This window comes from Cydia amplana, chromosome 8 (genome assembly GCF_948474715.1).
Source record: "Cydia amplana chromosome 8, ilCydAmpl1.1, whole genome shotgun sequence".
In the NCBI taxonomy this organism is placed as follows: Eukaryota; Metazoa; Arthropoda; class Insecta; order Lepidoptera; family Tortricidae; genus Cydia; species Cydia amplana.
The window spans coordinates 14,938,221-14,966,026 of record NC_086076.1 but is presented as its reverse complement, the minus strand read 5'-3'; the positions used below and the strand labels follow the sequence as shown (position 1 = coordinate 14,966,026).

Sequence of the window (27,806 nt, the reverse complement as noted above, 5' to 3'; positions counted from 1 at the left end):
TTTGTGAAGGACTGAGTAATATGAATTCTGAATAGTGAAAACAAAAACAAGTACTGACATAGGCAAAAAAATATTCAGACAGTTCAACACTGCATGTTAATAGCAGTTTTGGCTTCCTATACGTTTCTCGTGCTTTTGAGGGAACAGTCGTCATGAACGAAAACACCCTCCTAAGTCTATGAGGCGTGTGGTCAACTAAATTTGTATAAGTATTGGTTCTTTTATCAAGAACTGTTTAAGGTTGTTTGCTTGTTAAATAGCCACTGCTCCAAAAGTACTACATAAGTTCTTGGAGAGAAAAACTTGCCGCTAATTAAGATGTCTGAGTCATACGTATTGTATACGCTCTAGTCATGCCTTTTAATGGCTCCTATTAACTCAATTCTAGTGCTTAAATTGTCGTAACTTGTCTTCATGCTCTCGAATTACCTCTAAAATAGGTATTATGTTTGCAAAATGCAAAACTTAATTGGCCTGTTAACTTGAATAGAATGAATAATGACTGAGTTAAGGTTTTTCTAAATAGTTTTTTACATTTTAGATCACGACCGAATTGAAGACAGGTTTTAACTTAGTGACAGAGGTACATTTCTAGAATAGGTAACAATTTAATTGGTAATGAAATAGAAGCGATTTTTCCGTCTCCCTGTTTCTTTAACGTGAAAACAAATCCTTAAAACCCCGAATACTTATATTTAGGCTTATTAATTTCAGCTTCAGCCTCGTCAAAACGTTTAAAAGCGCTATTAGTGAAATTAGTCTATTTGAGTCAAAACTCTGAAACGATCTACGATGACCTACCATACTTGTAACAGTCTGTGCAGGACAATATACATATTAATTATATCGTAAAAAGACCAAACTGAAGGTACCTAGCCAACAAGCTACGGAGCACAGTTTTCTAGTTAAAATGGACCAACTGGACTAAAACTGTAGGTACGCTGCGCTCATAAATCTACATTTTTTGATTTTGTAGCTGAGATAGCCAGGCTAAACTGGGACTGGACAATGCACGTTTAACTGCATAACACTAACGTAGGTTAAATTGGCTAGGTACCGAATTTCGTAAGCCCCAAGATGGGTCGCGACGACGTGGTAAACCGAGGTAACGGGATGACCTAAATGACTCGACTGGTCAGAGATTACTTAAGATCGAAAGAAGAATCTCGTGGAGTTTGTATGAATATTATGAAATTTTAAAATATTTCTGCAATAAGTAAACATCTTTGCCCAGCAGTGGAACACTCAGATAGGCTAGGAAAAAAAGTAAACATCACGTTTTCCATGTATTTAATTTAGACAAGAAGAAAAAAATCATACGTTTTAGAGTTTGTCTATGCCGTGTCTTGGAATAATAATATATACAAAGGAAGATTAAATTCACTTAGTAATTTGAGAGATTTGCCAGAACAGACGTGACAGGGGACTTCAATTTATCACCAAAAAAAAACCGATAGCTTTCAGTAACGTTCCAAAAAACTCTATCGTGTCTCAATGATATCCCGAGTGTCTTGAATAATCCCCCAGGCTTCATCATAGCTGGCGGCGATCGGTGCGGGGCGCGGGAGGGGAGGAACGCCTGCGTACACCGCCCTTCGTCAATGTTCCGCCCGCGCGCCCGTGTCTCCGCCAGGCCACCGGCTCCCATACAAATTACGACCCGTGGCACTTAAGTGTTTATATTATTCCCCTGCAACGTGTGTTCGGTTCGTTTGCTCGGTCAATTATCTTCAGCGTATTGAAGCAGGGGCGCGTTACGATGTAACTTTACTCTTTAATATAGATTTAGGGCCCGATTCGAATTTTGTAATAGACATCTATTAGATATCTTTTAGACATCGCCAAGATACGATAACGATATGTTTAAGATCTAACCTGTCAAATTTGACATTTGCGCGATTCTGGAAATACTCTTGAACGATTTCCACAAGATATTACTTAGAGATCTAATTCACATCTAATAGATATCTAACACGATCTATCGTAAAAGTGACATTGGTTGCCCGAATTGCGCTGCAAAAGAGAACTAGTTGAAATCTAAACTATAACGTATCTAGAATGGATCTAGTACGTGTCGTCTCTTGTGAATATCTTGAAGTTCGAATACGGCAATCTTCTTCAAAATTAATCTTGTTTTGTAGGGACATGGATATTTTAATACTTGTCTGGAATGACAATCTGAAAAAGTTGCCGTTTTTAATCAGATCATGATTTTGTACTTGTCGTAGTAACTGTGTATTTTATATTACTAAACATTTACCTAAAATTAGGTATGAATAAAACAACTGAACACATTTTCTAAAGAACAATTATTTTCATGCTCTTATTTAAAAGTGATATAGGGTTCAGAAAATTAAAATATACAAAATAAGAACAAGGAGTAGGTATTTCTCGTGGCCTGGGCCTACTGCGATACTTGCAAATTTTCACAATCAGTTCTCGCTTTGGGTACTTTTTAAAGCACTTCAATTAAAAATAATAGCTGCGGCACTTGCGGCTTGAAAGTGTCTATGGCTGAAATAGTACAACGCGGATTCTTAATTTTTTATTTTCGCACAATACGCATGAGGCTATTTCATAGTAATATCCCTACTTGGAGTATGTGACATTGCCTAAAAAGGAACGGTTTGAATCTACGATACATGCGGTAATTGCTAAAATAGGTACTTCATAGAAGACTGCAGTATTCTATACCTACTAACGCGAAAACCTTTTTATACAGGGAGCGTCTAGGCCAAATATGCGCCGACTTTCTCGTAACAAAATATAGAGTGACATTTTTACATATGATAGTGCCACATAAATACTTTTATGCAACCGTTGTTTAAGAGGGTCAAAAAGGCGAGTGGCGTGAGTAACAATTTGAGGCGAAGCCGAAAATTGTTAATAAAGACGCCACGAGTATTTCTTGACTCAGTTAAATAACGTTGCATACAATACTTTTTCTACGACCAAGCACTTACTTTGAAAAAAAATTGTAAACACATATTTTTCATTCAACAAAAATAATACTTTAAACAAGTGGAATCATATAGGACCTTGGAGGATATAATCAAACGGAGACGCCATGTCTGTAATTTTCTGTACAAAACAGTCTGCCGATTTTTGCGGGGGAGGGGAACGTCAAATGTATGCGTAACGTAAAAATAGCCATGTCAGATAAACGTCAGTCCATACATTGTGTATGACCGTTGGCCGCCTATTTTCGACAGAGGGGAAAGCCTGTTAATGGCTACTCCGTTTAGTTGTATCCTCCAAGTATAGGACATATATGTAGGTAAACAAACCAAACCCGGCCACCGCGCCCCGCGCCCCACGGCCGGTTGGTCAGCGACACCTTCTTGTAACTCATGAGGCCCTGGCACTTGCTCTTACTTAAATTACAATTTTGGATAGTTTTTTTTTCTCGATTTTGGCCAACCGCGCCCCGCGCCCCACGGCCGGTTGGCCAGCGACACCTTGTAACTCATGAGGCCCTGGTACTTGCTCTTAGTTAAATTACAATTTTGGATAGTTTTTTTTATCGATTTTGGCCACAGTAGCCTATGGAGACTAACAAGCAACGCTAAGCGGTGTTCGTAGCCTATGGATCTTGCTATATTACGGGTGTCACATGCGCGTTTCTGACTTCTGAAGCAATTTTATTGTTTCTACTATAGAACCTAATGAATATTTTGTAAATTGGCAGCAATGCACTTAGTACTCATCTGTCAGAGATGACAATTAAAATTAGGTTGGCAACAATGTATTTCATACAATATTTTTTAAGTGGTGATTACACGAAGTATCGTAAAAGTGCCAAAAAGATACTGCGTGTATGCACAAATACTTTTTTGGGGAATAGACTAAAGACTTCTCTTGACAACTATAACATAGGGGTTTAAAGGTGTGTGTACGACCTTTTAAATGACAAATAAAGGTACGGGAGTAGAAAAAATACTATAAATGACTTTGACTCTTCATAAATATTCTATGACTAAATTAAATTTCTGACAAAGATTAAGAAAGTTTACCGGTAGATCACCGGTGATTATCACATCCACGTGCCTAACAATCCAAGCTAACCAAGTTTTGATGAACCGACTTAAAACTTAGCAAATTAAACTCGGCTTAAATTATAACAGCCTCCAAATAGCAATACGAGTTTTGTTTTGTCTGTTTTCAAATTCGTAATATAGTTATCTACCTAAATTGGGTAATGTAACGATCGATTCGTTTAAAAATGGATCAGGCTGAAAAGTTTTATGTTTTGCGAAATTATGACGTTATTTGAAAGAGTTTCGGCCTTTTGTTTCGCGGTTACATTAAATTTCGTTTTCTGCGAAATTTCTGCAAGCTTGTTTTTAAAACCATTATAATTATCACATAAGGAATATTTTTAACTGGTATGTATATATGACATGAATCAAAACATAAATATTCGAGTTGGGTCTCTATTGTTCCCCAAATAGTTTTAAGCCATAATGTATTGTTTGCCCGCATTTTCGTTAGTCATAATTCATTTGGTTCAGAAACGCGTCACTTTTCAGGATTGCCATAAAACCAACCTAACCTAACCTATTTATAGGATAACCTAACGAAAATCCTGAAATGTTAACTGTTTCAGTTTTATGACTAATGATAATATAACAAACAATACATTATGACTTAAAACTTTATGGGAAACAACGGGACCCCATTCGAGTTATGGGTATATCCTACTCGCTTAAAATGTTGGTCAATATATTTATTAGGAAGTAATTATGTCACTGTTCAAGCTTAATTGCATAACTATTAATGCATAGTTGCTAACAGAAGCAAACATGGCATGTCTTTATCCCATTTGTATTCATCGCGAACGTACAAGCAGTCAAACTGTCACTTAAACTTACCTATTCATCACAACGCGACATACAATGCGACGTTCCACTAGGTGACAATGAATTGCCCTGCTGTCAAGTTCGTAAGATAAATAGTTCGTTAGGTGCCGTGGGCTTGTAATGGTAATGAGCCCACACGTACCGCCTACACTCTTTATACTAAAACTGTACGCAACTATTGAAGTTTTATAGAAAATTTAGATTTTATTATATGTATTTTACGACTCAGATCAGATCAGATTAAACAATACCTATGCTGTTTCCGGGATTCGTAAAAAACCAGAGACAAATTATCGTTTTTAACATAAAAGCAATGAATGTTTCTTAACACTGCTAAAGCTTTTAAAAACTGCTAGAAGTTTGTTTAAGGAGCTTCCTTTGTTACATTATTTTCACTAAAATCCGTTACAAGTAATGCAACTTAACGCTAACTACTTGTGCTACGCCGTAGTTCGTAGCAGCATTTACTTTCTTTGTAGCAAAATTAAAACAAGGTCAGAAAAATGTTGAGATCCATAAAAAATAAGCCGCAAGTTACAGCCATATTCGAACTTTAAGATAAGTCAAATACTAGAGATTGAAACGATATGGATTGGATATATGTCAGTGTCAAACAAGTGTCAAAAGTGATGCGTTTGTTTGAAGAAACGTCACTTTTGATACTTGTTTGACACTGACATATCCATTCTATATTGTTTCAATCTCTAGTATTTGACGTATCTTAAAGTTCGAATATGGGCGTTAGGTTTATTGCTGCTAAAGAAGTGTTATCGAAAAATCTCTCGGGCGATTTAAAGAATAAGGCTCGCGCTTAAAGAGCTCTAAAGGAGGCTACACCCAGTATAGTAACATTAACGGGTCGCCCCGCACGTAGCGGCGGACGGGTTAAGCCCCGCACTTAGATGTGGCCTGCGCTTGCTTTATCTCATCTCTTAAGACCTACATTTGTTTCAGTTCTACTAGACTAGAATATTGTGATATGGTTTATGTAGTAACACTCATTATTTAAAGCATTCTATAATACTACAATCGAAATAATATCCACAGTTTGCTTCAATAGTCCCATATACTGTTACCCTCCGTGATTGAGAAGAATGGTCTGATGAACTTGATGGTCTCATTGGAAGACCAGCGCTGGAAGCCACCAGCAACATGCTGAGATGACGCCATTTCATGGTACTTTAATCTTATTTTGTGTTTTCTTTTATATTATGTATTGTCTCGTTTGTATGTGCTTACGAATAAATCATATTATATTATATTCTATTCATATGAAACAACGCACCATATCTACTTACCACCCTCAAATCATTTCCAAATAGAGATATAAGTACCTATCTCAACGGTTCGCGTTTAAAAGTATCTGCCACGGTCGAATTACTCTACACATAGAGCTATGTAGAGCTTGTGTATCACTTATTTTGTTAGGCTATTAGAAAATGGTAGATATGTTTAACTCGTAGTCTGATTCGCTACTTTTGAAGCTGACTGTACTCAACAAATAAAAAAGTTTACCTAAGCAGGATAAAGTTGCTGAAATCCGAAAATAAGGAGAATTATTCAAATGGAGCCGGTTCATTAAGCTCAAATTTAATATAAACAGAACAAAACATCCACCGTCCGTTCCTAAAATAACTTTGGGATTACTTTCCCGTTCAATAAATAAAAATCATACTGTTCTCTTATATAACAGTAACGGTCGCGGGTATCCGGCAAACATCAATATCAATTTGATAAAGAATTGAATTGAATAAATACGTAAGTTACGAATTGAGGGGGAGGCAGCGGGGCAGGCAATCTCGCGCTTCCAGCCGCATCTCACGCTCCATCAACGAGCCGTCCCGACGAGCGCACGCGTTGTTACCATGCTTAATTCAAATCTTAAAACACGGATCACTTCTTGCCTACAGATACAGCATAAATGTAAAAAAAATCGTGCTCACCGGTTGTATTAAAGTGCTCTAACTTGTTCTATTCCAGGCTACAACAGCCTGGCTATTTATATTAAATAAATAACGAACTATATTTTTGTTAATAATTAAGATCAAACAATTGGTACAAGAAAATCCAATTGAACTACATTTTTCTATCGCTTTATAACTTGAGATCATCTAAAAGTCATGAGTTCTAATTGGCTACTTTCCTACTAGTCAAATCAGCTTCTTTTTTAGAACTGTCAAAACGATTTGCTAATATAGAATTTGTATGAAAACGTGTGTAGTGACGTCACGGTCAACTCACCTCCTTTTTATACGTCCATCCGATTAATTAAATATAAATTGTGTTTTAAAATAACTGCTATCTATGTTATTCTAATAATTATCTGGTGCTTTATTTCGTGCATGGTGTGAAATAATTTATTTAAAGTAGAGGAAAGTACCCAATTGTAATAATATTTATATTGCTACATCTATTGAGTATGGATCTACGACTTAAAAACACGTCTGAGCGTGCACCCCATATTCTCGCGCTCAAAATGAAATCATGTTTTTCCTCCTCCGTCCTGAGCGCCTACCGCGTTCGACGTTTTGCCTCCCTGTCACACTTACGTACGAATTTACAAGTGCGACAGAGAGGCAACACGTCGAACGTGGTTCGCGTTAGCCCCTTTGGTTAAGGTTAATGCTTCAGCGAAGCCGCGATTTAACTTTGTACGTACATAGATGGGAGCATAATTGATTACCTACTTAATGATCCAAGCTGTGGTTTAGTAGTTGTTGTGTTGTAGAATAGGTCTAAGTCTGGACTAAGTTGTAAAGTGTATGCAATGCAAAATTAAACGCTATTGAATATAGGTACTTAGTAAATTTAGCATATCAGAATATCATCATCATCATCCTCCTCGCGTTGTCCCGGCATTTTGCCAAGGCTCATGGGAGCCTGGGGTCTGCTTGGCAACTAATCCCAGTAATTGGCGTGGGCACTAGTTTTTACGAAAGCGACTGCCATCTGACCTTCCAACCCAGAGGGGAAACTAGGCCCGTATTGGGATTAGTCCGAGTATATCAGAATATCACATTCATGTAATAATCAAATGTATCAGACTCTTTGTTAACTATTGAAATCACAAAATACAGTAATTGTTTGATATACCTAAGTAGGTTTTGGAAGAGTTAATTACTTATGACATAAGTTGTGGTGTAACTTTACAAGACAGGTGCTTACACCGCAATGACATTCATAACAAAGATGAAACGCAAACAAGTTGAATTAACAAGTTAAGAATCACAATCTAACAAGAACAGAGAGCATAATGGGCGTTAACTTTTACTGACGCAAATGAAGGCAGCACTCAGTTTTACTGCCAGCCACAATACCGCCGCCGAGCATCTTTTCGCTTACGCTTTACCTCGACTGCGAAAAATTAATGTGCGTAAAAGTTACAGCCACGTAACATAATCTTAACTAAGGCCTGAATTTAGTTAATATACCTACTCATGGATAAATTTAGAGGAACGCAAATTAAGGGTTTAATTATTTAATTACTGGATTAGGTACAGCACCTAAAGTAATTTCCAAATTAGTAATTAAACTTATTTGTTATGCGTTCCTCAAAATTTGTCCATAAGTGTAAAATTCATATAAAATAATTTCCGGTGTCGTTAGTACTGTTTATGCGAGATAGCAACAAACAAATGCGGCTCTAATCTAAATCAAATACGTAATTCTAAATACTCAAGCAAATGCCAGAACTTATCCACAAATTTGTATGCATTGTCGTAATTTTGAATGTACGGTCGGTGCCCCAACTTCAGTACCCACGTTGTCATACTAATAATTGCAAAGAAAAGTGGATACTTATGTCAGGGAACCGACTGACTACATAGATACATATGTTTCACGATAATTATAGAACGTATTTCTAATCTTTAGACTGCTAAATCGTTCCATGGCACATAGAAATTTATATTATAAAATAGAGCCCATTTTCCTACGAAAGTTTTTGGAAGTATCATTCTGTGTTGCTGTAGAAAACACGCGTGCGTTTATAGCATCACGCTCTTGATCGCGTACACGAACGCGAGCGTGCATAATTGCATTAGTTGCAAATAAAACCGACTGTCAGTAACGTCAGCACTATCAGTAAAAACAAAGTTAATCTTAGTATTTTTTTGTGTTATTATCTGTAAAATTGTGATCACAGCAGGTTTTTAACGTCCTTCGAAAATGGTGTACGCCTAAACCGTTTAATTTGAAGTTTAAACGAAGTTATTACAATAAGTACATAATTACGTAATTTTCGTCACCATAATAATGACTGAGCACAGTGTAATGGACAAAGCGGGCACAAATTGGCGCTTTGATGAGGTTTCCACTCGGGCGGTTCCCTAAAAACTGCAATTATCTTCCATTTGGTGTTCACGAGCGAGTATTAATTGATATTGAGCTCTTACTGAACTAGTGATACACGCGTCACGAGTGCCGACGATTTAAGTGCCACCGGGTAACTAATTAATCCCCACGTCCACTGAATCAATCAATTACACAGATGTCCAATAGTCCATGCATTATCTCGACATTGTTTTTAGGTTCTTTTTGGAGATAAAAATGTACACGTTAAATTAATAGAATGTACCGACGTCCGAGACCATTTTAATTACGATACTTTTAATAAGTACGAGTCCTCTACGAATCATTTAACTTGAAAAACACATTATTGTATTTTGTTTTCTTAATTTAACTTGGAATATAATACGTCTAAAACCACACATGCGCAAGATTGATAATCATCCCTATGAGATACGGCGCGCACATATATTTTCATAATATTTCTCCGACAACGATTAAAAATGATGGACGACTATCACTGCCGGTACTATAATATTATCGAAAAACGGAAAAATGACATCAATCAATACCCCATGGCGTGTCGTAGTAATCTCGCTGAGTAAATAACCTCCGAGCTCCGTGGCGCTCACCCAGCCTGAGCGCCATGTTTGGTGGCTTGGCTCCGTGACCGCTTGCTTGCCGAGGTGTGCCGGGTTACAGCAATACGTGAAGTGCTCGCGGAGCGCACTCGCGCGAAAACCCCGTGCTACACCATAGCATACTCTAATTAGCTACCGAGCGATTAGTAAAGAGCTACGAGAAAACTCTGCCAGCACAGTTACTACTTTATTTGCCCGCCTTAATGCGGACTTCACGAAGTTCCTCTAGATTTATGACATTGATAAAGTTTTGACATTTTCCAGTAAACAAATTTATTATTTATTAGGTGAACCTTCTTGTTTATAAATTACAACTTTGTGCCGTATTAAAGGTGTACATACCTAAATTATTAGAATATTTAATGAACATCTATTTTTTTTAAACGGGGGTGTCGTTTTAATAGTGGCACAACTTTAATGTCAATATCGTTGAAAATGTTAATGTCATGCCTTGATAAAATATAGTTTTGGCGGTTACACAGCGTGCAGCAATGCGGTGGGGTAATGCAGTCGCAATTGGAATTTTACTTTTTTTATGAATATTGCTGTAGAGGTATTTGTCATTGATTATCCTCCTAAGGCTCAAGGTCCTAATTTTTTTTATATTTTGGTTAAGAGTACATGGTCACGTGCGGTGTATACGAGCTTGCATGCCAATTATTTTACAAGTCAAATTCAATTTCAAAAAGCGACGCGTCGAGACATTAATGTTTTAAAATTAGTTATCTAGTTATAAGCGCTGGTGGCCTAGCGGTAAGAGCGTGCGACTTGCAATCCGGAGGTCGCGGGTTCAAACCCCGGCTCGTACCAATGAGTTTTTCGGAACTTATGTACGAAATATCATTTGGTATTTACCACTAGCTTTTCGGTGAAGGAAAACATCGTGAGGAAACCTGCATACATCTGCGAAGAAATTCAAAGGTGTATGTGAAGTCCCCAACCCGCATTGGGCTAGCGTGAGGACTATAGCCCGAGCCCTCTCGCGCATGAGAGGAGGCCTGTGCCCAGCAGTGGGACGTATATAGGCTCAAATTATTATTATTATTATAATATATCGATAATTATTTGATAAACCTAAGGAAAACCGTGGACGGCACCGCAAGGCGGAAAGCTAGTCGGAAATAAATTAAAGGCTGGTTGGTTCAGTGGTAGGCGGGACGCGGGGCCGGCGGCGCCCGCAGGCGCGCGTGCTCCGAGCGCGCCCGAGGACATACGATCGTTCTGCTCCGAATCGTAACGAAGTTTGACGATCGCGACCACCCTCCGTCGACGCGTGCTGGCAGTCGCAGCGAGGGCCGCCGGGGTGTTGGGGCGTCCCATTGTGTACTCAGTGCTTGGTTATGTAACTGAAAAAACTTATTTATTTATAAACTTAAACCGACTCGCGACCCGCCTCCGGCTGCGGCGATGACCGGATGACGCCGATTGATGCACGTTCGACTAAGGTCGGCGTTGCCTGCCGCGCGACTGTGATGTGTACGCCTATCCTTGCGGCGATACCACGTCAGAGCAGGTTCAGCGTTTCCTTATCAGAATCCAATTGAAGTGCCTTCGTAAATCCTTACTGTCAGCTGTCAAATGGTAACATTACATTGAAATCCAAATTCTGATACAATTTACTGGATCAAAGATAGATTTATATTAGTGTTATGAAGACAATCCACCAAATTGTTTTAATTACGTTACGAAATGAGCGTTAATTTGGATGCACCCGGATTACACTATCCTTGGAAATTACAGTAATATGAAAGGTAAAATAAATGTAGGTGTAAAATTAAAACAATGTCGAGCCTGTCAAAGGCTACCGTTCCAATTAAAAAGAACAAATAAAACAACATACCAATTGGAATTTGGCGCAATGCAGGACGCCTGGATGAATACGTCCACCCGTAGGGTGACTCATTCCAAATCCGAATCAGTAATTGCTTACTTGATCTATTTATTGGATTTGCGGTATGATTATTATACTAACATGTATCATTTATTTCATTTACCGCTGTCTATTGTTACCTCACTGATTGCAATCAGGTGGCATGTTTCAGCGACGAGATTGCAATTAAATAGGAGCTAAATTTAGGCGGTATTTGATAACATTCATTATACCTCTGATTGAAACTTTCGATGAATGGCCGTGTTGATATCAATATCTATTGTTGCATAAATTTTAGGGTTATTTAATATTAAAATGACATCGAGCCGCCCAAACGCCTTTATTGTATTATGAATCATTATTTTGGCAAATCAGAATGTAGATTTGTCTTGGCTAGTTTTCATTGGTGAGATTTGTTTATAAGTGATTTATTTTATCAGCAATTACTCCAATATATAGAAATATATAGTTACATATAGAAATCGAAAAAGCAAAGCGCAAATGAGGCCGATAATTTTAGTTAGCCAGTTAATGTTCACGTGTATCAAATTGAATGAATAATAGGTAACCCTATTTCGTTCGCAGATGCCGTAGCCATATCGCCATGCGATAAGTAATCACTTTGTCCAGGGTCCCAAATTGCATTTACCCATAGATACCGACCGAGCCGCTCTGCTCTGCTTCACTACACAGATCCCATCTATCTCGACTTTGGGGATTGCCTTTCTATCGTTTGAAGTGTGTGCTCTTATTTAGTTTGGCCATTTGTGTGTGGCACCTCTTGTATTGAAATAGTTTTGTGTAAAACGATAGTCTTTTTTTTGTATTTTTATCACAGAATTAAGATCATAAATAAAGATGAATGCATAAGCGGGTTGTTAGCATAACAACTAACTTAGTTGTCAGTTTTTTATCATTGTATCACTTTAAATAAGCGCTGGTGGCCTAGCGGTAGCGGTAGCTAGAGCCTGCGACTTTCAATCCGGAGGTCGAGGGGTTCAAACCCCGGCTCGTACCAACGAGTTTTTCGGAACTTATGTACTTACCTACGAAATATCACTTTTCGGTGAAGGAAACATCGTGAAGAAACCGGACTAATCCCAATAAGGCCTAGTTTCCCATCAAACTAGTGCCTACGCCAATTCTTGGTATTAGTTGTCAAGCGGACCCCAGGCTCCCATGAGCCGTGGCAAAATGCCGGGATAACGTGAGGAAGAAGAAATATCACTTTAAATTAAAGAATGAAAATTTTGAAGTAGTTTTAGTTAGCTAAACCTATAGTGAGAAAACTAAGGAAAAATTGTATTGTGAATAATTCATATTTCAAACTGTATATTTTATGTTTCACAACACAAGTCAAATTGGCTTGTCAATAATAATCGAGTGACAAAAATGCCTAAAAGGCGTAATAAATTTGTAAATCAAACAGATGTAAAGGAACAGTAATAATCCTTAGAATAACTTTTACTAAACCAGTTTGTACAAATGGATTCAAAATAAGCTTACAAGAATCTATTTCGCTAAGTACAAAGATTTACTCGTAGCTACTGCCAAGTAACAGCATTCACCTCCTGGTTCCATCATCAGATCAGACCAAGATAATAGAGATAGGAGACATAAATCCTTGCAAAGTTCCATCTCTCGGTTCTACAAAGAAGTAGTTAAAAATTGTTTGTTCGTTAATTACAAGTGAAGTTAATATTTATTTAGTTTCTAAATATCTTTGCTGTGAGTAAATTTGTTATATCTATATTTTTAATAATATATAAACGAATTATTAGATATCTTATAGTTAGCAAAGTATTTGCAGAAGTCTCTCTTGCTAAAATCCCTTAAGTGCTGGCACTCCGCGCGGCACTCATCCCGGTCTATGGCCTACGTACTCCACGTAAGAAAAATGTCAATAATGCAGCAGAAACATTTCGCCAACACGAAAATAAAAGAGGTCCATAAATTTCCCCGACACAAAAAATGTGCATTAACTTGGAGAGGCCACGCACTCCGACGAGTAACATTTATTTATTTGCACACTAAAAGGGTTACTTTTAGTTTTAAGCACTCTTATGAGTTTATATTTTTTCACCACACCAGCTCGGAAAGGCTTACTTTGCACTTCAAAAACTGATAGCAAAGTTGCATTTTATTCACATGTGAGGCAAAGTAATAAAATGCAAATTTTGAGTTGTTTTCTTATGTTTTCTGGTAGAATTGACTTTTAAATGATGATTTTGGATGATAAATATTAAAATAACATTCATTTGGATTTGATTTTGTTTGATATTTTACATTTAATATTTGCTTCGGGGTGGTGTGGTGAAAAATTTTGTGTTTCACTCGGGGGCAAATTTTGTTTAACCCTCGTGCTTTGAAACCCTCGCAAGGCTCAAGATTCCATTTTTCGAACCACGAGCGTAGCGAGTTTTGGAATCTTTCACTTGCTCGGGTATCAATATTAGCACGAGCGGTTAAACAATAACTTTGCCCCGTTGTAAAACAAATAACTATTGTTCCATCCAAATCGGAGCTGAAATGTCATTTTGAGATGAATATGAATACCTATCTAGAGATAATTTACCTACTTATTGTTTTTTAGCCGGTCTAAATGACCATCCGCCACTCGGCCCACCTCAATGTTTACTTGCTAATGTGACTAATTAAAAACCTTTGAAATTTACGCCACCATTATTAAAGTTATTTAAAATCATAATGAGCCGTGATAATTGGACCAGACTCGAACCTTAAACTTTATTTAAACTTCTCGACGCTTCGATAAAGATAGCTATGCATGTTTATAAATCTGACGAAACCAGAGGATAAATTTTCTTTACATTATTAATCCCAAAACTTTGCTATTTTATTTGTAGGTGTTTTGTTGCGTAAAGATTACGATGGAAATAATTAAGAACAAAGTATTACTTCAACACTTTTGTTGTTTGCTCGAATTACTCTTTATTTGTTTTCATTACTCTTTCGTACGGTCTTTCATTAATGCAATTCGGACACATTAATTCAATCAGAAGAATTTGATTACGAAAATTTTTTCCTTGTAGGTATATTATATATTATATACAATGTAACAATTGGAATACTTACTGGCGTATTTTGGAGCTGTACGTACGGATATTTGAGCGCGCATACACTACCAGTTCACCGTCATTTGGCATGCAGCAGTATTGAAACAGTAATTACAGTGATTACATATTCATCCCCGAGCAATAGGCCGACGTCGAAGCCGCCGCACCACACCGTTTGGCGACACACGGCCCTGATGGACCAAATGCGATGCCGCGCCGCCGCCGCTTCAGTGCGTCGCGTCCTACTTTTTAACTCACGAAAGTTCGCGTCTGCTATTAGCGTAATTAAAACGCTAGGAAACTACAAAAGATACGTCATTCTCACCGTAAATCTGACTTACAGACTATTTATTCCCATCTTAAGTCAGCTAAGCGAGACACCTCTTTGAACTGCAAATAACTTTGTTTTCGCAGCGTGCTATCATTTAATTCTTGTTACGGATGCGACTGCAGTTCTAATTGCTACATCTTTGAAATGCGGAGAATTTCACTCAATTATAGATACGGCGGGTTCTATTGTCAATTTTTTAAGCTAGCGCTCTGGCAGCTTGTTAACGTCTGCTACAGAACAACCCACTTCAGTTGCAGGCCGATTACTTCGGGGCCCAGTTTAAGTGTACATTTTTCCTTGGCTGTATCGCACACGTTCTATTCGATTATTTGCCGAGTCGGACATTTATCTGAATGACTCGTAAGTTTCTTTTATTTGGTTGTGTGTTTTGTGACAACATTAGGTAAAACATGCGCCTGACACAGTTTGAATAACGAGTAAACGAGTATCTCCTATGTGTCAATATATTTATTCACTGAGGTGTTCGTTGATTAAATTTCCTCAATATTATGCTTATGGCTCACTGGTTAAAACATGTGAAAGAATGCAAAATGTTAATAAGGTTGCGCCAAACATTAATTATGTATACTTTTAATCTTGATTACAAAGCAATTTTTTAGATATTCACTGGAGTTTAATGGATATAAATTAAGCAGACACAGTTTGGATTGGGTAAACCTTTTGATCCTTAAACAGGTAGAATGCTGTAGCAAGCTCGTTAATTACAGAGGTAGAACACGCTGCATTAACCATGAGTCCCAATCCACTCGAATAGGACTTTAATCTCTGAAACGTTAAACGTCTCTGCCCACTACACCGTATAATACCATGACCGTGCTATGAACGTGTCAGGCAAAAAAAATATCTTTGTATTAAAAAGTATGAGACTATGCCCACTAGCCCGTTCCGTCACCGACCATACCCGTAGCATTATTTTAAATAAGTACATCTAGTAACTAGTAAATGGTACCAACTGTCCGAAAGCTACCTATACGCAATAATTTTGTACAGATTAAAATTGGAATATATTTTAGTGGACCAGTTCATAAAGTAGGCGGTCATTTTAACGTATTCATAAAACATACGACGTTGGCACGTTCACGTTTAAATAATTTCCCAACTTGCTAGCATAAATGTAAGTACGTATTATATAATGCAGGCAGCGCGTAAAGTTAGTATCCTAGGCAGGCATGCGACAGTTTATAGTTTCATACAGGACATAAATACCTATTACCTATTAGTTATAAATTGGACTCTATTTTAATCTCTAGACTTTTGGTGGATTGTCTTTGAAACTCTAAATTAAATACTTATCTGTAATTGCAAAGAAATTGGTGTGATATTGTTACGAAATAATATTTTTGTTAAAGATACAGGAATTAGATGGACAATCTTATATGGAAAAAGACGTGCCGTAAAGTTGTTTTCAGTAATGAAGTGTTCATATAAATGACTGATAAATCGATAAAACTGTAAAATGTTGATATTACGACGATAACGGAGGCGAAGGTAGTGTCGCGGCGGGAGCGGAAGCGGAACAGGGAGCGGAGCGGCAAGGCAGGTGTCGGCGGAAGCCGGCGCGACATGAGGTGACGCCTGGCTCCGCCGCCGCTCCTCGCCAATGATGGTGGAGACGCATCGCGCGCCGCCGCCTCGTTGCGCGCGCGCGGAGCCCCGCGGCAAGCCCGCATCCGTCTCCGCGCCGCCGTCGCTGGCCGGCAGCGACACCGTCATGCACCTCCGGCGCCGCCGCCACAAGACTGTGCACTTCGGTGAAAATCTTCTCATGCAAGTCTGCGCTGACCGAGCGCATTTGGCGGCCCTCGGAGCGAGGATCCCGGATGTCTCCTTCTGTCATAAAGCTCATACGGGGCTCCGCAAGGGCGATGCACGTTTCTGCTGTGTGGCGCATCATTGTTGCTTGGCCGCGGGTGCACTTGCCGCACTGACGTCCAATGGCAAGCCAAAACCGCGCAGGGAGCGCAGCGGAGACTCGCACTCGAGCGGTGGTGAGACCGCTGAAAAGAGCGAGGGCGACGGCACCGTAGCAAAGAAAGAACCGAAGCGCAAAACAAAACATCATCATCATCACCACCACCACAAGGTTCATAATTGCCCCTATCACGACGTTGCTCCTCCGCCCGAAGAACCCGAAGAAAAATCTATTGTGCCGAAGAAAACCGTGTCGCCTTATCTCTATATACCTAGTAAATTAGAACCCAACGTTCAGCAATTGTTCAGTTTTATTGAGAGCGTCTTAAGTGCCTGGGCCGCTGAGGAGGGACTTACGAGTACTGGCGAATACTCCGAGCCGGACGAACGCATGGTACGGCGGAGGAAGTTAAACAAGTACAAGAAACGCACTGATGTTCTCAACATTCGCCGCATCGTCTACGAAGTGTCCATGTTGCATGGTACGAAGCTACTTGGGAACGTCAGATTTAGACATTACCACTGGAAAGGTACTGCCCAGACTTGCAACGAGGCGTTTCTTAGAAAGGTGAGAAATGTTAATAGTAGGTATTTAAACATCCCCACACACCCACAAAAGTTATACCTGACAGTTTTAAATGACCTGACCATAATTAATGTAGCGCTCCGTTTTAGCTTGGGCAAAAATGCTTTCGTATGTCTGTCTAGCTGTCCTTGTCTACTGATCACATTTCTGAACCCATTATTTGGTGCTCAGCAAAGATTCGATAACTATATGGATTTTTGGCGACTCAGATTTTGGAAATGGCGAAGTCATGCATTTATTCAGTTTTAAATTATGCAAAGATAGTCTCGGGAGATCTAAGCTCACAGAGTCACTCGTTAGTCACTACATCCCAGGCTGTATGGAAACAAGCTTATGTTTATGACAATAAACTGCGATTTTCATGCGATGAATTTTTAATACTACCCAATTACTGATTGACAATAAGAAATACGTATTTATACAATACGTATTTATATTACTGAAATAAATGAATTTTTTTTTATAAGAATACAAAATAGTAAAAATGAAATTCAAAATAGAATATAACAACGTTGTTTCCATACTTTTGCCCTGGGCTGTATGTAGCCCGATTTCCGAGCAAAGTGTAAATGTACGTTAAGATTGATTACTACTGAGCAAAGAAGCCCAAGATTGTATCTATAGATAATTAGTTAACGGCACAATTCATTTGGTTGAGACAAAAAGCTCGTAGTAGATAGCTAACATTTTGACCTTATTTTAGTTTCCTCTTCGGGAAGCGCAATTTCCTTTCCTGCTAATGAGGCCTTTTCTTTTCCTTGAAAAATAACCCTCTATTTGTGTGTAAAATATTTAGCCAGCTTTTTGTGTCTTCAGTTGGCTTTGACGGACCTCTTTTATGTATTACTAATTAAGTCACAGAGACATGAAACAAAGAACTGATCAAATAATGTCACATAATTATGACTATCTCTGAATATTACACTATTGTTGTCATAAAATTAATTTTAAACAACGGTTTCCTAACTAGTTCAACCGACCAACAATTTTGTTGCAGAACAACTTACGCTGATTTACCTGTAGCCACTTAGGTCTTGCTCTAGGTATCAGTTTAAGCCTGGCACACGAAAATAGTCCGCTTTACAAACTTTGTTCCAAACTGAGACTTTCTAGTTAACTACGATATTATATTTTGTACAACTACAACTTGCAGGCAAACTGCTGGGACCGGTTCTGAGGTGCCAAAAAGGACTAAAATTAAACGCATTGGAGTTTCAGTTCCAAACTTTACAGTTGTTGTCAGATTACGCCTCATTAGGTGTATGTATGTTAACATGCCCGGCTTCAGACATATAAACACAGACATTTAATTTCTAAAATAAATTAAATAGACAATATAGTTAAACGAGTTTAAAAATTGCTAATATAAAAGCGTAACGACGACGTAGCCGGCGATAGCTGAAATGATCTTTAGCAGCTTCAAAGAGGAATAGACGTTTCAAGCACGGCGTTATTTTAACTAAAGGCAGCTGTTTAAGATTATAACTGAGATAATAAATGTAACCCCTTATTTAATTGCTCACTAAAACAAGACGCACTTGCTACAAAGAAAATCTGAATGGAAGCGCCATTTATATCGTTTCGTTGCTAAGTTTGAACTCGCAGGCTTGCCAGAGGATTTACCGTTTCACCCCTCGTTGAGAAATCCAATGAATATCATAAAATCCCTACTTAGAGGACGTTCGCTGTCCGTTTGCCATAAATTTACTGCTGGATATTAGAAACATGTTGCTGCGTTAGATAAAAATGCCTTTAGGACATAAATTATTCGGTTTAGTCATAAATAAAGTATAATATTATGTATAGGCAAATATTGTAAAACCCTTCTTCTTATACTTTAGACGTAAATAATGTATACTTAGATGAATAAAATTATGTAATGATGATAACTTATTCAATGTGCGTACCTATATAGAACTGAAATGTTTAAAATGTTTTTACGCGGGTAAAACTGCGGTGGTTCGCTTGAAATGGCAAGACGACGACTTTAATATTTCTTCATTTCATTCATCTCTGACGCAAACTGTAGTCCTACCTTCAGCTCAAGCCAGAATTTAATTTTATGAAGAAACTCGTGTTGGTATATTCTTTTTTTTGTCGTGAAAGCGAGGGCGCACGGCGTCGAGGGCCATCGAGGCGAGGGCGCGACCGCTGCGTGCGACACAAAGAGTCTGCTTCCTTGTTCCCGCGTATATTGTGTCGCGATCAAAAGAGCAACAATCTTTAATTTAATTACAAACAATATTACCGTCTTACCGAGCATAATTTATAGCCTGCCAAAAAAGTTGTACAATATCTGATCTGTCGATATAAAAGCGTTTTCCAAAAAAATGTAGGTACATTTCATTCATGACTTCAAAATATTGACTTCTTGGGCTCATTTTACTCAGAATCATTTGTAAATTCACGCCTCATACATGAAAAAAATGTGTTCCAAAATTTTGTATGAAAGAATATTTTTCCAGTGCGTCACGTTCATACAAATCAAAAAATAATTTATACAAAAATGTGACGATCTGGAAAGGAAATCTTGTGACATATTTTTTCATGTATGAGGCGTGAATGTACAAATGATTCTGAGTAAAATGAGTCCTAGAAGCCAGTATTTTGAAGACATGAATGAAATGTACATTTTTTTTTGGAAAGCACTCATAAACGAAATTCAACAATTATATATATCGCCTCGTGTATGTTTGTAAAAATCTTATATTATACATGATTTTAAGTAGACATATCAGTTACAACTTCGAATGACTTATTTAATATTATTATCTATGAAAATCTTTATGATACCCTGTGATTTTAATATCAAAAACCTAATAATATCACGTGATAAAATATTTTTGATTAGAAGCGATATAAGTTAAGATTAATATTATTTTTATTTCGGAGTCATGCATAATCAAAGCAATACTTTGTAGGAAAAGATCGCTATTTTCATCTACCTCGCTACACTCTAAACTTAACCACACGACCACTATTTTCCATGTAGGTGAACTCTCAATTTTTAAATCTCTACATTCATGTAATGACCTCGTAGTTAATGCTACATATACAGGGTGTTTCCTGTAACAGGAGCATTAAATTAAACTGTAGGCTCTACTCCTCCAACTGACCAACATTTGTTCAGCAACTTTTGAAAATAACTCGTATTTTGATTTTTATTACACTTTAAAGTTTATTCTAAGGCGCAATGTATTGCAAATTTTGTTATGTTTAAAGCAGGTTTAAAGCGTGACAAGCAACGTCAAATACACTGATGTCACCGTACATTGAAGGCAATATTTATTTTATATGAAAAAGAGGAAGTCTAAAGGATTCATATTTTTTAAAAGTTGCTGAACAAATGTTGGTCAGTTTGAAAAGTACAGCCTTTAGTTTAATTTATTGCTCCTGTTACAGGGAGCACCCTATATAAACTTTTCCATTGACTTTAAAGTTTTAGCGGCATTATAGACATGCGGTTAATTGCTTTATAACTAATAGGTACGTTACGCACACAACTAATACATGTAACTAGCTACCTAACTAATATGTTGCTGGTAAATAGGAAATGGCCATGGCCAAAATGTTTTCAAACATAAAGGACAATACATTCGCCTTATTATGGATGAATGCAAAAAGGATACCCAGCTTAAATAAGCGAAATAATGAAAATTATAATATGAAATTGCTATTTTATTTGCCACGTCCATTATACAAAAATATAACAGAAATATTTTCTTTGAAATAATAAAAAAATACGGTTTCACGTAATGAAAATCTGGCACAAAATAAAAATTATATAAAAGAACTCTTAAAATAATATTTTTTGTTTAAAATGTACCATCCCTTAAAAATGGAATGACAGCAAAATAAAACCTTCAAATACTTACGACTCGATTGGTATTGTAGTGAGCACATTTTAAGGACTTCTTTTTCACTGATGTACAACAAATAAATTCAGGTACGGTTCAAGTAACACGTTCGCCGGAGGCTTCCGTCTTCAGAAGCCTGTTCAATTCGCCCACCTTACACTAGAATGAGTAAGCTTTCATAGTGTAATATCATCTTCAATAAAATCGTTTAGATGCCAAATCATTGCTTACCGAACTCGATGCGAGCTTTTAAGTATTAATTAATTCACAGGTTTTTTACGGTTGGATAAACCAAACAATGTTTGGATCGGTGTTGAGTTAACGTAAGACTAGATGCAGGATATTGTAAATATTTTTTACTACGAAGCTTTGTTCCATTATGAAATTAAAATATTACTAGCATATGATACTAAATAGTAACTTACATGGTCATATATTGGCTGATGTCCAGTCTGCGCTCTATTCTCCGCTTGATCAAATATGCTCGCGAACGGAACGCGCTCAAAGCGTGATTGGGCCGACATCGACACGGGTCCAGTTCTACCCATAGGTCATTGTAAACAATTGAAGAAATATTTGCTCGGGTCCAAAGCGAGGCTAACTGAGCGGAGAACTCGACCGTGCGGATGAACCCAATGATTGCCAACGATTTTAGTAACGAAATATTTATCGACTAGTTTTCCACGCTATTTCACTTAGCCAAGTTAGCCTCGCTCTTATTACAAATAGTATTGACTCTGCCCGGCTTATTGATGCCACTGTGAGCGGTCGCAGCGTCCTCATTTTGTAAAGTTTCTTTGCGATAAAAAAAACGCAATACGCCTACCATGTGGGTCAGTAGTTCCTAGTTTTTAATGGACAGTCCAGTGCCGTTCCGTAAAGTTTTAACGAAACTGAGAGTAGTTTTTCCAATAAGCTACTTTTCTGCAGAATAATTATGGTGTTTCACAGCAATCGTTGAGTAAATAAAACTTAAGAAAATACAACTTTTAGTAAAAAAAAAATTGTGTTGTAAATGTTATCAAAAATCTATGTGCTCTATTCTTCAAAAGATCAAAAAAAATATGCAGAACGAACGCATGAGTCACCAGTATGATATTGTGACGTCATAACTTGACTTTTACTTAACAAATAACACTACCCTACTGGAGAATAGTACAAGTTGTTTTATTTCCCACCAGATATCGGACGACGATCGTATGTCACTGACGACGGCGGTGTCAGACGAAGAGGACCCTGGCGAGAGCGCGATGAACTCACCGTACAAGGGCAAGCAGACTGGCGCTGCGGCGGCCTCTTTCAACTGCACCGGTGCTGTTAGAAAAGCTGGGTAAGTTGAATTGTTATCTGTGACGTCCCACGGGTAAAGGTACCTTACGGCGGTTGGCGCCTACGCTATTATTAACGCCGCTCCAATACAATTGCGGTGCTATGTAAGTTGCGCCAGGTGCCATAAGGTACCTTTTCCCGTGGAACGTCACATCTAATTCTTATAAACGCCTAAGGCCCACTTGCACCATCCCACTAAGCCGGTTAAACCTGGAGTTACCATGGTTACCAGTACAATTTGACACTGGGTTAACGGTTTAATCGGTTAATCCCGGGTTAGTGGGTTGGTGCAAGTGGCGCTATGAGTATTTGTCGATAAACTTTAAGATACCTGTTACACTTTCAAAACGTCATACCAATTACAATTTAACCTTAGGTAATTCCGCTTGCACCCGTATGTCGAGAAAGTGATGCCCCACCATGCTTAACCCCATTGAAAAACTTTTTAACAAATTGAGTGCCAGCGCGAGTTATGCGCTACGAGCGTAGCCATGGAAAAACCGTATGTAGCAAAATGCGCCTACGAACGTAGAACCCGCGCTGAGAGTCGCTGCCTGTTAAGTCGTTATTGTAGACACACCTGTATTTGCTATGCTGTAGAGCGTAGCATAAAAGTATTCTGGGTCTTCAATATAACAGGCACGCAGCTTGTGCCTCATATAATCAGGGTTGGGCAAAATACTGGCTTCCACGTATTTGAAATACAAATTACAAAATACATTTTTAAAAGTATTTGAAATACAAAATACAAACTACTTTGGTGACGGGTATTTGAAATACAAAATACAAATTACAGTATTTAAAATAATGTATTTCAATTACAAAATATACCTTTATTTATTTTTTCATTTAGCATTTAGTTTTAACGTTAACGAATATCCTTTCATATAAACTTATAGGGTCATTGCGCTAGTTTTCGTCCAGCTCTAGTTTACGTCCACTTGACGAAATTTGAATATATACCTACATTCCTGCACAAATTTGGACTGATTTCAATACTTATGTCTAAGTCGTCTAAGCAATATATCTGTCTACATATAACAATGATATTTCGCAAAAAGGAAGCGCTGGTGGCCTAGCGGTAAGAGCGTGCGACTTGCAATCCGGAGGTCGCGAGTTCGAACCCCGGCTCGAACCAATGAGTTTTTCGGAACTATGTACGAAATATCATTTGATATTTACCAGTCGCTTTTCGGTGAAGGAAAACATCGTGAGGAAACCGGACTAATTCCAATTACGGCCCTAGTTTACCCTCTGGGTTGGAAGGTCAGATGGCAGTCGCTATCGTAAAAACCAGTGCCAACGCCAATTACTGGGATTAGTTTCCAAGCGGACCCCAGGCTCCCATGAGCCGTGGCAAAATGCCGGGACAACGCGAGGAAGATGAAGATTTCGCAAAAAGTAGTAAATTAAAAATGAAATATATATTTGATAATCCGTCAAGTCGTCGAAAACTAGTGCATGGACGGAAACTACTGCAATGACCCTATCCCCTAGATTCCACGAAACGAAAAGTTCCACGCAGAAGTTGACCTAATATAGATCCAGTATCCAGCCAATGAAAATTGTATCTCGGCTGGATCGGAGGTTCGCGGTCGGCTCACAGCTTGTGCGAGAGATTAGACATTTTAGGATTATAGAATTTAATAAAATGTATTTATAGAAATGTATTTTGAAGCTTGAAGTATTTGAAATACAAAATACTAAATACATGTGAGTGCAGTATTTGAAATACCAAATACAAAATACTTTTGAGGTAGTATTTGAAATACAAATACAAAATACTAATTTGTATTTCAAATACGTATTTCAAATACATGTAATTGAAATACTGCCCAACCCTGCATATAATATATTATTATGCTCTTCTAGTATTATGATTTACGGGACATTTTATTAGGCTAACACGGTAGAACAATGACGTCACAAAGCTGGGTACGAAAAATCCACAAGTTATTCTATTTCAGCCTCATCATATCCAGTCATAATTTTGTACTTACTATGCTGTGAATAATGACATTACTTCAAAAGCTAATAAAATATTAAAAATTGGTAAATAAGTCTATGCGGCTTGTAGAAACATGATATGGCATTGTTTTGCATACCAGATTCTAGTCTTTTGAGTTTCATACGTTAGTAAATAAAGTTATAGAGTATTAGAACAAATTAAATTATTTTCGGAAAATATTTTAATTTGTTTTTATTTCAAGTAGACACACTACTATTCAAAGTTATAGAGGTTCACAAACTTCAACAAGTATAAAACGAATACGCGGATAATGCTCCATACTTTCCCGACAGGGCCTATAATCACTTTTTTAGGGTTCCGTACCCAAAGGGTAAAAAACGGGACCCTATTACTAACACTTCGCTGTCCGTCCGTCCGTCTGTCACCAGGCTGTATCTCATGAACCGCGATAGCTCGACAGTTGATTCACAAATGATGTATCTCTGTTGCCGCTATAACAACAAATACTAAAAATAAAATAAAATAAATACTCCCATACAACAAACACGATTTTTTTGCTCTATTTTTTGTTGATGGTGCGGAACCCGCCGTGCGCGAGTCCGACTCGCACTTGGCCGGTTTTTTTATTTTACGTCGCCGTGTCGTTGTTTGTTTTTGCATTTCCATATCATATATTTATATCTTCTTATGGCAAATCTCGTCACGTAACCCGGAAAGTTGAAAGTGTAATATAACTTCACAGGGGATAATACGTATTTCACTTGTTTAAGCATACATATTAACGACATTGCGTGGGAACTGTTTATGTATGTTAGAAGACTTATTCTGAATTTCAAATGTAAATAAGTACCTAAAAGTAAGTAAACAAAAAATATATTATGAGACTATCTTACAGAACCTAGCCCCACAGTAAGTTAAAAATTAATTAGTTACGAATAATAGAAAATATTTTTTAAAGTAGGTAAATAGGTTTAAAAATAAATAATACCTTAATACCTCCAGTGCAACTTTGTCCAAATTAATGCCCTTTCGCCTTTCAAGGATTATAAAACTATCGAACGTATATTTAGTTCTATTATGTATAGAAATAGCTGAAAAGTTGTATCAGCCTGTGTAGATTACGATATTATACTTAACTAACGACCCGCCCCGGCTTCGCACGGGTTAACAAATTATACATAAACCTTCCTCTTGAATCACTCTATCTATTTAAAAAAAAACGCATCTAAATCCGTTGCGTAGTTTTAAAGATCTAAGCATACATACAGACAGACAAACAGCGGGAAGCGACTGTTTTATACTATGTAGTGAAGTGTCATTCTATGGAGTTTTAAAGGAGAAGGAGGAAGGTTGGAGAAGTTTTAAAATATGCTATTTGAACTATAAAGTCAATAGTTAGATTACGGTTGCGGCTCCGAGCATAACTTACTTTAATTCTCGAAATAGACGGAGTTCCCGCTGAGAATTCAATATTCATTCAATGTACACGCCGTCGCACTTTTATGCCTGGGTGAAGAAAAACAAAATGTGTAATATAAATGCCTGCCTCTCTGCAGATTTAAAAATAAAATGTAACCGAGAGGAGACAGTAAGGAAGAAAGGCAGTGTCGTACGTCGCTGACGAGTTTCTGTCGGAGCCCTAGGCGTTCTTTATGTTCCTTGCGGCTACAATCTGCGCCCATGAATCCCAAATGACCGGAGGGAAATCTTAGCCGTGACCCTTTCAAACGCTGCGAAAACTGAAGGCATAAGACGAGAGCCTCTTCGACGGAAATTCTCAAACAACTTCCTTATACGGGAACAATACGAAGCGAACGTCGCGTATCCTTCGGTTAACACATGTTTGAAGTTACCTATACGGCTACCATCAGTTCGACACTGACATAAACGCCATCGAGAACGTAATTTACTTTCTATACATGTCGCTCGTACTCGTATATTAGTGCAAACGCAATGTATATAAAGTAAATTACGTTCTCGATAGCGTATATGCCAGTTTTGACACTGTCAGTGACTTATGGTACGGGCTCTTAACTTTATTACTAGTATGTATCTTTTTGACATAATAAGAAAAGGGAGTTTGGAAGACATGTCTGTGAAAGTGAGTTATAACTATACCTATCTAGATATTAAGTATTCGTGACATTCTCTAGAATAATTCTAATATTTATAATATTTTTGTTTATTTGATATTTGATATTTATTGAAATCAAATTTTACAGCATTACAGCTAACACCAATGCACTGTAAAATTAAGTAAGTAATAATAAAGCGATTAATAAGCTACCTATTGCATTTTTGATTCGCAGAACCGTAATTTATGTATGTATCAGTAGATTAGATAGTTTTGACACTTTCAGTGACTCATGGTCAGGGCTTAGGTGATATATTTGGAAAAAAATATAACCTTGGGGCTCTCCCAATGTGGATTGTGGGGATTATGTGTTATCGATCTTAAGTCAACCATATGATCTCTCAGTGTTACAATACAAGTAAAGTACATAACAAATCCGTATCAAATTCATAACTTGTTATTACCACCAGAATACGCCTCTAGGTATACTTAGAACGTCTTTCAGAACCTATAGAATTTCGCGCTAATAAAACATTGTTCGTCATTAATCACTCAATCCGTTAGGCAGCTGCCCGACCAACGGCGACAAAGCCAATAAAGGCCGACTATTTTTTCGCAAAAGAAATGACCTGTAGACTGTAGATGTAGATCTCGTGTGAATAAAAGAGATGTAGGTATTTATTAATCGCTGATCTCTTTCTAATCACACTGGCTAATACTTTTTTTAAGACAAAGCACTCGCCGACGAATAACTTGGTAATTGCTTTTCACGTGCTTTATGAGACTAAAGAATGTGAAATGTAATTTTATAATGAAAATAGATTTTTACAAAGGCGATCTCTAATATACTTACATAGTATTGAACAGTGTATTTTTTCATAAAAGTAGTTAACAGTCATGACTCATGAGAAATAAGATAAACTAAGGTTATCCCCAATAGATGAATAGGTACGGTCCGTGGGGGATACGGTAATTGATTTTCCTACTCTGACAAAGC

General features: G+C 37.7%; 1 protein-coding gene across 27 annotated transcripts in view; it reads left to right on the top strand.

The window, feature by feature from the left end:
- The window catches only part of LOC134650171 (protein still life, isoform SIF type 1), a 167,711-nt gene that overhangs the window by 90,290 nt on the left and 49,615 nt on the right, over nucleotides 1-27,806 (top strand). For 23 of the 27 annotated variants that reach the window (XM_063505046.1, XM_063505044.1, XM_063505045.1 and 20 more), the window contains one exon: nucleotides 22,619-22,767. In XM_063505046.1, the coding sequence (XP_063361116.1) occupies nucleotides 22,619-22,767 (149 nt within the window). Of the gene's footprint in view, nucleotides 1-10,910; nucleotides 11,369-16,432; nucleotides 17,563-22,618; nucleotides 22,768-27,806 lie in introns of those variants that run through there. The other 4 variants (XM_063505050.1, XM_063505048.1, XM_063505047.1 and 1 more) reach the window with 4 other exon arrangements.